At 51.2% G+C, this 12,839-nt stretch overlaps 1 protein-coding gene across 1 annotated transcript; it reads left to right on the top strand.

Moving 5' to 3' along the window:
* The first annotated feature begins 9,601 nt into the window (after positions 1–9,601).
* On the top strand, positions 9,602–12,551 carry LTC4S (leukotriene C4 synthase). Its single transcript, XM_061149648.1, has 5 exons — positions 9,602–9,740; positions 11,667–11,766; positions 11,872–11,942; positions 12,041–12,122; positions 12,331–12,551. The coding sequence occupies exons 1-5, from the start codon at positions 9,683–9,685 to the stop codon at positions 12,470–12,472; spliced, it is 453 nt and encodes a 150-aa protein (XP_061005631.1). The 5' UTR covers positions 9,602–9,682; the 3' UTR covers positions 12,473–12,551.
* Positions 12,552–12,839: the final 288 nt, after the last annotated feature.

Below are 12,839 nucleotides of genomic sequence, written 5' to 3'. Positions count from 1 at the left end.
GAGACTGAGGACTTTGGACAGCTGAACCCAACGTGTAATCTTGGAGTCCATAAAAACAGTATTGGGGGACTTCCCTTGGAGTCCAGTGGCTAAGATTCCACGCTCCCAATGTTGGGGGCCTGGGTTCAATCCTTGGTCAAGGAACTAGATCCCACACGCTCCAATAAAGTTCAAAGATATTCCAGTTGCCTCAACTGAGACTGACGCAGCCAAATAAAGAAATAACAAAATACTATTGGGACAACTGGCAACATTTGATTAAGGTGTTATTGATTAGATAATGATACTGACCTTTTAAAAATTGAGATATAATTGACATAACATTATATTAGTTTCAAGTGTAACAACATAATGATTCAATATTTGTGTATACTGACAACTGTTGTTCAGTCACTAAATTGTGTCCAACTTTTTGTGACCTCCTGGACTATAGCCTGCCAGGCTCCTCTGCACATGGGGTTTTCCAGGTAAGAATATTAAAGTGGGTTGCCATTTCCTCTCCAGGGGGTCTTCCTGGACTGGGTATCAAATCTGCATCTCCCCCATTGACAGGTGGATTCTTTACCCCTGAGCCACCAGGGAAGCTGATTGCCCTAATGTTAATTTCCTCATTTTGCTCATTGTACTCTAGCCATATAAGAGAATATTCATACACACAGAAGTATTGATGAACAAAGGGCTATTTTGTATGCAAATTATCCTCAAATGGCTCAGAAAGATAATATGTGTGTGTGTATGTCTCTGTGTGTGCCTGTGGGTATGGAGAGAGAGAGAGACCGAGACAGATGAATATAGTAAAACAATAGAAACCTGGGTTAAGGCTATATTGAAATTCTTTGTATTCTTCTTTGCAAGCTTTAAGTATAAAATTATGTTATAAAAAGTTTTGGGGCAAAAATGCAGCCCCCATCTGACATAAAAAGCAAAGTAATTCCAAGTGGATTAAAGATGTTAGTGTGAAAGTTACCAAACTTGGACAATAAGGTAAGGTAGGAGAATGGGTTTCCCTGGTGGCTCAGTGGGAAAGAATCCTCCTGCCGATGCAGGAGACGTGGGTTCAATCCCTGGGTTGGGAAGATACCCTGGAGAAAGAAATGGCAACCCACTCCAGTATTCTTGCCCGGAAAATCCCACGGATAGGGGAGCATGGCAGGCCCCAGTCCATGGAGACACAAAGCAGTCGGATATGACTTAGTGAGTCAATGACCTGAGGGTGTGCACTAGGACTCCTTCTGGGACTCCCAGAAACTCTTCACATCTCTGTGTCGGCTACAGGTCCTGTAGTCCCGGGGACCTGCCTAGTCTTGTGGACCAAGCAGCGATCTCCTTGCCCTGCTGCCAAGGCGTCTCCTCCCTGGGGCCCCGTTCACGGCCGAGCCTCTGTGTCACCTGGTATGTGTGTGTCTGCAGGGTCCCCAGGTACGGAACACGCCGCCTCCACAACCCAAGTTTTCTCCTCCTTTTATCATGATACAGGGGCACAGTGCAATAGCCTGTATTAGCTCCAAGGGGATGTCTGAGAGGCCACTGCCTGGTGACCTCGCCAAGGGGACAAGCCCCCGACCTCCGGAGTGCCTGAGTCTTACCAGAGCCTTGATGTGCTCAACGCCTCCTGCTCACCAGGTCAAGTCACACCATGTCATCAATAGAAGGACTCATGACTCAAGCTGCCAAGAGTCCTTTGTCAGTGGAGACACACAGGGTTTGCTTAATTTTCCCAGCAATGATGACAAACGCACGTGGAAAGTTGCCAGCTGGGGAAATTCATGAGACTCAGCACCAAGGTTTTTGTTGGCAGCAGGTCACGCAGGTATGTACTAAAATCCCAGGCTCCCAAAAAGAAAGCAGGTGTTCAGCATAAACCCAAACAATTTTGACACTGTGAGCCATTTTTATTAGGTAGTGGTGGGAACCCTCCCCAAATCCAAGTTCCCAGATGCCAGTCCAAGCAGGTTGCAAGGACATCAGTCTCAGGACTGTTAGCTGTTTCTCATTCACTGCCAACCACTTCATGTGACCACACTAATGAAGCATGCAGGAACCAGGGAAGTGACTCAGGGGTCTTGGACCCAGTGGTTCATGTGAAATAGACCCGGGCTGGGACTCTATTTGGGAAGCCAGAGCATGCTTGGATTGTCACCTGACTCCTAGGTTCCCCCCTGCTCCAAGAAGGAAGTCAGTGATGGTGCTTCGGGTCCCTGGATGTCAGTGTTAAATCAGTTCTGTATCCTACTTCTCTCAAAGACCCAAGACTATGTATCCCTCTTTCCTTAGAGCATGCCATTTACCAAGGCAACAATGGATGCACTAGTGATGGGGGCATAAGCATTGCTCAAAAGCCTATAGTGGCCATCTTCTGCAGTCTGCAAGGGCGACAGGAAGTGACATTATAGAACTGGGTTCCATGGGAAAGACAGAAATGATAAGAGTCACAAATACCAGAGGCTAGAAATTCGGAAATTTTAAAATAAAAGCTTAATTGAAAAAAAGAAATGAAAGAGGTTAGATGGCAGCACAGAACTGTCAGAGACCAAGTGTCACTGATGACCATGATGCTCAGCAAGATCAGGATGCTGGGATCTGGCGGAGCAGCTCACAGAACAATGTGACAGCAGAGATGGACCGCTTGACAGCTGCAGCCAAGAAAGGTGGACAAGCAGAAAGCCAGGTTAGCTATCCCAGGACAATTCATAATCCCTTATCCCATTTCCAGACCTTAGTTAGTTCTCAGACCCAGAACCTACTGACTGAAGTCAAGGCCAGTCCCCTTGTGAAAACTGCAATGCACGGCCAGGGTTTCCTCCAGCTTTCCCGGAAGGCGTCCACCCAATTTACCCAGAAAAATGTTCTTGCTATCAAGATGAGAAAGTTTTTTTTTTTTTAATATAATTGACTTAAAATATTATATTGGTTTTGGGTCTCTATAACTAATAGTGATTCAATAGTGATCCAATATCTTTAAACATTACATGTGATCCCACGAGAGTACTTTATATATTCTGGTTACAGGTCCTTCATCAAACATATGTTTGCAAATATTTTCCCTGAGTCTATGGATTGCCTTTTAATTCTAGTAGTACGTTTGAGCAAAAAATTTAAATTTTGATGAAGTTTAATTCATTCTTTTCCCCTTATGGATCACTGGTGTTTGTTCTAAGAAACTTTCACTTAAGCCAAGGTCTCAAAGTCTTTCTCCTGTGTTTTCTTCAAGAAACTTTTATTGCTTTAGGCTTTACAATTAAGAATATGATCTATTTTGATCAACTTCTCAGATATGTGTGAGATATGAATGCAAGTTTGTTTATGCACCTCTGTATGTCCTTGTGTCCCAGCAGCATTTATAGAAAAGGCTAGTCATCTGATACATCTGATAAAGGACTATTACCCAAAGTATACCAAGAACTTAAAATGCAACAATAAGAAAACAATTCAATTTTTAAAAAAAGGTCAAGAGATCTTAACACACACCTCATCAGAGGACACACAGATTGCAAATAAGCATATGAAAAGATGTTCCACATCATATGTCATCAGGAAAATGCAAATTAAAATGACAAGATACCACTGCATATCCTCTGGAATGGCCAAAATCCAGAATGCTGACACTGCTAAATGCTGGCAAAGATGTGGAACAACAGGAACCCTCATCCATTGCTGGTGGGTATGCAGAATGGTACAGCCGCTTTGGAAAACAGCTGGCTCGTTTCTTATTAAATAGACTCTTACCATACAATCCAGCAATCACAGTCTTTGGTATTTACCAACATGAGCTGAGAACTTACATCTATGCAAAGACCTGCACATAGAATAGATGTTTACAGCAGTTTTGTTCATAATTGCTGAAACTTGAACACGACCAAGATGTCCTTCAGTAGTGAATGGATAAATAAACTGTGGTACACCCAGACAATGGAATATAATTGAGCACTGAAAATAAGTGAGCTATTAAGTCATGAAAAGACATGGAGGAGCTTTAAATGCATATTACTAAGTGAGAGAAGCCCCTCTGAAAAGGCTACATACAGTATGATTCCAATCACATGGCGTGGAAAAGATAAAACTGTAGAGATGGTGGAAAGTTCCATGGTTTCCCGGGGGAGAATAGAGGGAAGGCAGCCAGGCCAACCGGGTAGTCACTCACTTGCTCATTCAGTTAGTTGTGTTTCTTTGAGCATCTACAACACGTGGGCAGGGCTTGGGGACCAGGCAGAGGACAGTCATCTCCTCCCAGGTTCTCCTGGAAGGGCAGGGAGACAGAAATCCAACAAGGAAAACAGAGAGGGACAAGGTTGCCAGGGGAGGGTGCTCAGAGACCCTGCGGGTGCGTAAGGGACCCCAGGTGCCCAAACAGAATCACGCTGAGAAGGGCCAAGTTCAGAGCCATGAACTGTGAGCCGTGAATCTAAGCGTACAGCACGAGCTGGGAACAAGTGGGTTAAGTCAAGAGCAAGATGTGACATCATCCTGAATGTTATTTCTTTGTGTGTAAAGCTTAGGGTTCTGATGAGAATTGTGGACACACATCACTTCTGTGGCATTCTTGCCCAAAAGAATAACCTCAGTCTAATCATGTAAAGACATCAGAAAATCCAAACTGAGGGTCATCTACAAAAGAACTCACAATTCTACAACAGTGCTGACGTAACAAAAGATCTGAGGACCCATCCTGATGGCTCAGACTGGAGGACACATGATCCTGGTCCAGAAAAAGGATGTTATGGAATGACATGCTGAAATTTGGATGAAGTCTGTAGATTAATTGTCAGTCTTGGATCAATGTTAGTCTATGTTGTTATGTAATGTGCTAACTTTTGAAGAAGCTACGGGAAGGGTTTACAAGCATCCTTTGTACTATTTTTTTTTTAATGCTTTGGCCAAGCTGCACACCATGTGGGGTATTAGTTCCCTCACCAGGGATGGAACCTGCACCCTCTGTGATGGAAGAGTGGCGTCTAAGCCACTGGCCCACCTGGGAAGCTCCTCTCTTTGTACTGTTTTTTAAAAGCAATTTTACTGAGGTATAATTTACATACTATAACATTCACCTATCTTAAGTGTGAAATTCAATATTTTTGGTAAATTTACTGACTTGTTCAAACTTCACCACAATTCAGTTTTAGAACATTTTCATCATCTGTGTGGATCACAACAAACTGTGGAAAATTCTTAAAGATATGAGAATACCAGTGCACCTTACCTGTCTCCTGTATGTGGGTCAAGAAGCAGCTGTTAGAACCTTACATGGAACAACTGACTGGTTCAAAATTAGGAAAGGAGTATGACACAGGTGTATATTGTTAACCTGCTTATTTAACTTCTATCCAGATTACATTGTGCAAAATGCCGGGTTGGATGAATCACAAGCTGGAATCAATATTGCTAGAAGAAATATCAACAACTTCATATATGTAGGTGATACCACTCTAATGGCAGAAAGCAAAGAGGAGCTCAAGAGCCTCTTGATGAGGGTGAAAGACGAAAGACAAAAAAGCTAGCTTAAAGCTCAACATTAAAAAAAAATACAAAAAACTAAGATCATGGCATCTGGTCTCAACACTTCATGGCAAATAGAAAGGGAAAAAGTAGAATCAGTGACAGATTTTTCTTTTCGTGGGTTCCAAAATCACTGCAGATGGTGACTGCAGCCATGAAGTTAAAAGATGCTCACTCCTTGGAAGAAAAGCTATGACAAACCTAGACGTATCCAAAAGCAGAGACATCACTTTGCTGACAAAGTTCCATCTAGTCAAAGCTATGGTTTTGCCAGTAGTCATGTACGAATGTAAGTGTTGGACCATAAAGAAGGTTGAGCACTGAAGAACTGATGCTTTCGAATTGTGGTGTTGGAGAAGACTGTTGCGAGTCCCTTGGACTCCAAGGAAATCAAACCAGTCTATCCTAAAGGAAATCAACCTTGAATATTCATTGGAAGGACTGATGCTGAAGCCCCAATACTTTGGCCATTTGATGCAAAGAGCTGACTCACTGGAAAAGACCCTGATGCTGGGAAAGATTGAAGACAAAAGCTGAAGAGGGTGGCAGAGGATGATATGGTTAGATAGCATCACTGACTCAGTGGACTATCCAGGAGATAGTGAAGGACAGGGAAGCCTGACATGCTGCAGCCCATGGGGTCGCCAAGAGTCAGAGATTAGAGACTGAACACCACCATCCCAGTAATGCTCCCAGCCCTAGGTCCTCAGTAATCTGCTTTCTGTTTCCATGGGTTTCCCTTTTCTGGACATTTCATATAAAGAGAATCAAATATGTGTTTTGAGTCTGCCACAATTTTGTACAATGTTTTAGAGGTCTTTGTACTGTTAATATTTTAGTGGGACACTGGGTGAAACTTGAATAAGATTTGTAAATGGCTGATAGTATTGTATCAATGTTAATTTCTGAGTTTACATAATTGAACTATAATTATATAAGATTTTAACATTAGAGGAAGCTGGGTGATAGGAAATTTGTGCTACTTTTGCAACTGTTTTGGTAAGTAAAATAATTTCAAAATAAATCTTTTTTTTAACTTAAGCTTGGGGTCTGAGTCGTGCACTGCTTATGCCTGTCTATGGTACTGAGACTGTGGTTTCTCTTCAACAGAGTGGTTTGGCTGGCCTTTCCATTTCCAGGGGTCCTTGGTGAGCTCAGTTTCCCGGATGTTCTTCAGCGAAAAGTAGGGGCTAGTACAGGGGCATAGGCCTGAGTCACTGAGGCATGGCCTGCAGGGGTTTCCGTTCAGTTAAGTCGCTCAGTCGTGTCTGATTCTTTGCAACTGCACAGACTGCAGCACGCCAGGCTTCCCTGTCCATCACCAACTCCTGGAGCTTGCTCAAACTCATGTCCATTGAGTCGGTGATGCCAGCCAACCATCTCATCCTCTGTCGTCCCCTTCTCCTCCCGCCTTCAATCTTTCCCAGCCTCAGGGTCTTTTCTAGTGAGTCAGTTCTTTGCCTCAGGTGGCCAGAGTATTGGAGTTTCAGCCTCAGCATCAGTCCTTCCAACGAATATTCAGGACTGATCTCCTTTAGGATGGACTGGTTCGATCTCCTTGCAGTCCAAGAGACTCTCAAGAGTCTTCTCCAACACCACAGTTCAAAACCATCAATTCTTCGCCACTCAGCTTTCTTTATGGTCCAACTCTCACATCCATACATACTACTGGAAAAATCATAGCTTTGACTAGATGGACCTTTGTCAGCAAAGTAATGTCTCTGCTTTTTAATATGCTGTCTAGGTTGGTCACAGCTTTTCTTCCAAGGAGCAAGCGTTTTTTCATTTCATGGCTGCAGTCACCACCTGCAGTGATTTTGGAGCCCGAGAAAAGTCTGTCACTGTTTCCATTGTTTCCCATCTATTTGCCATGAAGTGATGGCACCGGATGCCATGACCTTAGGGTTTCTGCAGGGGTTTAGGGATGAGCTTTTTCATTTCCCTTCAATGTTGGCACTTCCAGGGCTGGCTGCTAAGGGGGCTGAGTGGGTGGCTTCTGCATGGAAGGCCTTAAGCTCAACCTCTGTCAGCCTGAGCAAGGCCCAACCCTGAGAGGCTGGGGAAGCTCAGAGAGAGGGAGGTGCAGATCAGGAGCTCTGGAGAGGGCTTCAGGGGCTGAGCCCCCAGCTGTTGCCTGGACATCTGCCCAGGGACTTCCTCAGAAGCTGCTGATATTAGGCCTCAGCTTCCTGCTGCCAGCTCAGAATAGGGTCTGTCTCGGCCTCAGAGGAAATGAGAGCTTGTCAGAGAAGACAGCCTGACATGTGCAGAGACACATGGACACACAGAGGCCCATGAAAGAGATTCAAAATAATCGTAAACACCTTGACCGATGGGATCACAGCACGGAGACACACAGGTTCATGCAAACACTGGCACACAGCCCACCCATGGCACATGTGTCCCACCCTTCAGGGAGCCTGGCTAGGGCTGGAGGAGAGACGGGAACAGGGATTCTAGTAGGGGCTGAGCTGGTGGAGAGACCTGGAGGAGCATCTGGTTTCTGCCCCCTGCTGCTCCTGTCTCTGTTTCAGTCATTTCCACGTCACAGAGCACCTACCACTGCTATGGGAAGACTCGTCCAAAGCAGAGCACAGGCTTGCAGACCCACCTCTGCTCCTGAGGAGCTCCCAGCAACCCCAGCTGGGTGCAGCTTGTTCTGGGGGGACAGTGATAGACAAGGGGGCATTCGCTGGGTGTTGAGCAGGTGATGAGAGGCTAAAGGGAATTCTTGGGGAGCCTAACAGGCAACAAAGCCCTCAGGCTGGAACCCAGGCTTGGGCAGCAAGGAAAGAGGCCAGGTGGGCAGCGAGGGCGGAGCTCCCCAGGTCACAGCACCACGACGCACGGAGACTCCCCAGCGGGACCAGGCAAAGGGGTGCACGGCGTCCTGGCAGCCCATCAGCCGGTGCAGCGGTGGCCGCCCCAGATCCCCACAGCATGGCTTGTACCAGTCTGGACTCTGTCACCGCTGACCAAAACCCACTTCAAACCAACCTGAGCCAAAAGGAGAAGTGACCGTTTTACAAAATGGAAAAGCTGAACAGTCAGGGGGTTGTTTCAGGCAAGGTGGCCCCAGGGCTTCAGGACATAAGCCGCCTCTCTTCTCACAGCCTAGCCCCGTGCTGGCTCCGTCTTCCTCAGGATGGCGAGCGGCTGGAAGTTGCCCTCAGGAGTCTCCCTCCCATTCCGAGTTCCCTTCCCCAAAGTGCTAAGGAAGTTGCCAGGACTCCAGCTCACCATCTTGGGTCAGCCTTGGCTCCCACAGGTAGTTTTAGCCTGCATGTCCGCCCCGCAGGCCTGGGGGTGGGAGGCGGCTCTGTCCAGGGCACAGAAGCTGAGTGTGGGCAGGGCTGAGACTTCACGAAGAGGGATGCTGGGCAGGCAGAAATGCCAGGTGACTGTGTGTACCAGGGCCAGAGGCGCAGATAGGACAGGTTCAGCCATCCCAAGGGGGCTGACCAGGCCAGCCCAGTGGCCCTTGGGATGGCCCGCGTGCATGGAGCTCAGGCAGCTGTAGAACTGGTGGACATTGGGTTTTCTGGAAGGGAGAAAGGACTTGGCTGTGCCCGGTGTGGGCTGGGTGCTTGGAGTACCCTGTAGTCAGAGTTGCATGTTATAAAACAACCCCAGCTGGGTAGTGGGAGATAGAGGAGTGGGTTGATGGGGGGTCAGGGCCAGGAGTCCGTGAGGGGCAAGTGGGCTTTGGAAGACGGCACTGGGGGTGGATTTGAGAATGATTAGGACTTGGGAAGTGGTGGCAATGGGTGGTTCAAGTAGGAGCCTCTCGATTCCTGAGATCAGATCCTGGACAAGAGAAGGTCTGGAGGGCCTTTGGGGACACTCGGGTGACCTGGCAGCTGAAGCAAGCCTAAGGTGGACAATTTGAGTCCTGCCAGCGCAAGGCTAGGCCAAGAAGGCCCACAAGGACTGGGAGGAGGAGGCTGGGCTGTCCCCAGGTAACCGCTCTCTCCAGCCCAGGCTCCATGTGGTCCTGTTTCAGCCTGCTCGCTGCCGCGGCTCTCCCAGGCTTGGCCACGCCCCCTCCCCACCCCCGGCCACTGAGGAGGGCGGGGAGAGCCGGCCACTCTTCCTCTCCGGGGCCAGCCTCCGAGCAGCAGACGAGGGTGATCAGGCCCCGCAGATAACCCGCTCACAGGCCAGCCTGGCCGCCAGAGCCGCCGTCACCATGAAGGACGAGGTAGCTCTTCTGGCCACCGTCACCCTCCTGGGCGTCCTGCTGCAAGGTGGGCTGGCTCCTGCTCGGGAGGTGGGTGGGCCTCGGACCCTGCGGTCTGCCTTCCTGCCTCCAGGCTCTGCGCAGGGTTGGGGGAGTGCTGGGAAGGCCAGGCCGAGGTGAGGGACAGCCCAGACTCCTGGTACTCGAGCTTTCCTGACCGCAGAGGAAGGGATGCTCCAGGGCTGAAGGCCTGGCACTTTCTCTCAGTGGGAAGGGGAGAGGCCCTGGAGGGGTGTCTGCAGGGCAAACTGAAACTCTGGGCAGAGGTGCCTGACCTAGGGGATGGGCAAGGAAATGGAAAAAGTCTCCCTAGGGATGCCTGAGGTAGGCATGCGGGATGCCTGCCTTGGGGTTGGGGGTGGTCCCTTGACCAGCATAAAGAGCTCTGGAGGAGGGCAGGGCTTTCAGTGAGAAAGTGAGGCATCCAGCCGTGTTGGACCTGAGCAGGAGGGCAGGCTGCCAGCATGAATGGATGTTCTGATGGTGGGTATAGAAGTGGGACAGCCATGGGCCTGAGGCAGCCCTACTCCAGATGACCCCTGCCCTCTCCAAGTGTCTCTTCGCTGGGTGTCCCAGTGGGAGGACCCCATCTCCTGGCCCTGCCTTCAAAGGCACTCTCTTTATCCTGGAACAGTGTGAAGCTGGACAGGGTTGATACCCCCCAGAGGTGCCTGCTGAGTGCTCTTTTCAGATTGGCCCTAGATCACACATTCCTGGGACCGACATGCCCCAGGACAAGACACAGCCTGAGGCAGGGGCCCTGGAGGGGCTGAACAGACAGACAGAGTTGATCTCCAGCCATGCCAGTGAGCTCACCCCTCAGGCCCTGCTCATGTAGACATGGGGCTGGCCTCCAGGCCCGACATGGTGCTGGCAAGGCCACCCTGGTATTTACAGTGCACTCAGGTTGGGCCCTACAGAAAGCCTGGCATCAAGGGCATCAGAGCCAGAGAACTTGCAGGAAACTAGTTGGAGACACCCAGTACTGCAACTGTGTATGTGGTGGGCATGTGGCCTGAGACCAAGTAGAAGGGTTCCTGTGCACTCAGGCTCTCAAGAGTCGGCCCCCACTCTCTCTGTACCCATCGGTGTCAGAAGGCAGAGGGGCAGAGGCCGGTGGTTTGGAGTTGGACTAGAGGAGTCCCAGCTGTTAACCACCTGGGGGCAGAGGACAGGGTATCTAGACCCCGACTGAGGCAGGGTCCAGAGAGCCTGAACAGAGAAACTGAGGCAGGACTGGAACCACAGTTTGCAGGCACAGCAACCCAGGAGGTCCCTCCTGGCGAACTCTGCGGGTAGGGAGCAGGGACGATGGCCACAAGGTGTGTGCTCCCTTGAATCTGGAAGGATGCAGCCAACGGTGGCTCAGTTGGTAAAGAACCTGCCTGCAATACAGGAGACCCGGGTCGGGAAGATCCCCTGGAGAAGGAAATGGCAACCCACTCCAGTATTCTTGCCTGGAAAATCCCTTGGACAAAGGAGTTTGGTGGGCTACAGTCCATGGGCTCTCAAAGAGTCAGACAGGACCGAGTGATGAACACTTTCACTTTTACTACCTTCAAGTGGGACTCCCAGTCCAAGGACCTGGGCCACAGTCCATGCCTAGAGGGTGGGAATTGGGTATCTGCTTGTGTTTTCCAAGTCAAACTAATTCAGGAGCAAAGTCCTTTTGATGGCAGGTGTCCTGTGACGTGTCATCCCTTCCTCCTACACTTACTGGGCTGGACAGGTCCTCTCAGAGCCCCAGGCCCACACCCAACCCTCCCTGTTGAGTGTCATGGACACCGGAGAAGAGCGGGTCCGGCGGTCCTCTATGTTGGGCTTTAAAGGGGAGTCTCCACGAGCAGGGCGTGGAGCAGGGATCAGAGAAGATGCGCAGCCAGGCCGGGAGTCAGGGTGCCGAGTCTGACTCCTGCAACCCCTCTGTCCCCAGCCTACTTCTCTCTGCAGGTCATCTCGGCGCGCAGGGCCTTCCGCGTGTCGCCGCCGCTCACCACCGGCCCGCCGGAGTTCGAGCGCATCTACCGAGCCCAGTGAGCCGCGGTGGGAGGGCGCGGGGTGGGCAGCGAGGCAGCCCCGGGCGGGCAGGCTCTGAGGGAGCAGGCCGGCGCCTTCATGCTGCCCCGCCCGCGCCGCAGGGTGAACTGCAGCGAGTACTTCCCGCTGTTCCTCGCCACGCTCTGGGTGGCCGGCATCTTCTTTCACGAAGGTTTGGACGTGGGCTAGGGGCGCGCGCATTGGAGCCTGGGGGTCCCCGCAGCGGCGGGCTCAGCTCAGCCGGCCTCGCCGTCCCCTCCCCTGCCCCAGGTGCGGCGGCGCTGTGTGGTCTGGTCTACCTGTTCGCGCGCCTGCGCTACTTCCAGGGCTACGCGCGCTCTGCGCAGCAAAGGTGAGAAGCGGGGCGGGGTGGCTCCCCGGAGGTCCGCCGGGGCAGGGCGGTGACGGCTGAGGCCGCTAGCGGAGCGCGGGCGGGACCGGGCGGCTGGTTGGAGGCGGGTCCCTTTGGGGGTTCAGTGGGCGGGTTCCCGGTGGAGGCGGGCCGTGGGGTCTGGCTGGGTTCGGCGTCCTGCCCCGCCGCCGCTGAGCCCCACTCGCAGGCTGGCCCCGCTGTACGCGAGCGCGCGCGCGCTCTGGCTTCTCGTGGCCCTGGCGGCCCTTGGCCTGCTCGCCCACTTCCTCCCGGCCGTGCTGCGCGCCACGCTCCTTGGACAACTCCAGAAACTGCTGCTGAGGGCCTGAGATGGAGGACGCCGGGACGACGGAGCGGCAGTTGAGCCGGAGCCTCCTCCAGTTTCTCATTAAAGCGTCCATGACAGGACCCCGAGTGCACTCTTTCGGTCGAAATGGGTCGCGCAGTGCGGGTTGTAGAGCCTCCAGGGGCCTAACTTCGGCCCGTAGCAGTTGAGTGGGCTGCCGGGCGAGGCAGGGCTGTGGAAGGCAAGAGGCCTCTCCTCCCCACCCCGCCGCCCGGCGGGAGCTCGATCGGGTCCCGGGTCCTGTCCTGTTCCCAAACACGGGAGGCACACGCCCTGGGCGCAGGCGCCCTTTCTCGCCAATGCTCACCCAGGGCTTCTCCCTGCGGTCATTGTTTTCCTCGCCTGTCCCT

The sequence above is a fragment of the Dama dama genome, chromosome 9 (assembly GCF_033118175.1).
Source record: "Dama dama isolate Ldn47 chromosome 9, ASM3311817v1, whole genome shotgun sequence".
NCBI lineage: Eukaryota > Metazoa > Chordata > Mammalia > Artiodactyla > Cervidae > Dama > Dama dama.
Note: the sequence above shows the minus strand (reverse complement) of the source record. Positions and strands in the feature narration are given on the sequence as shown.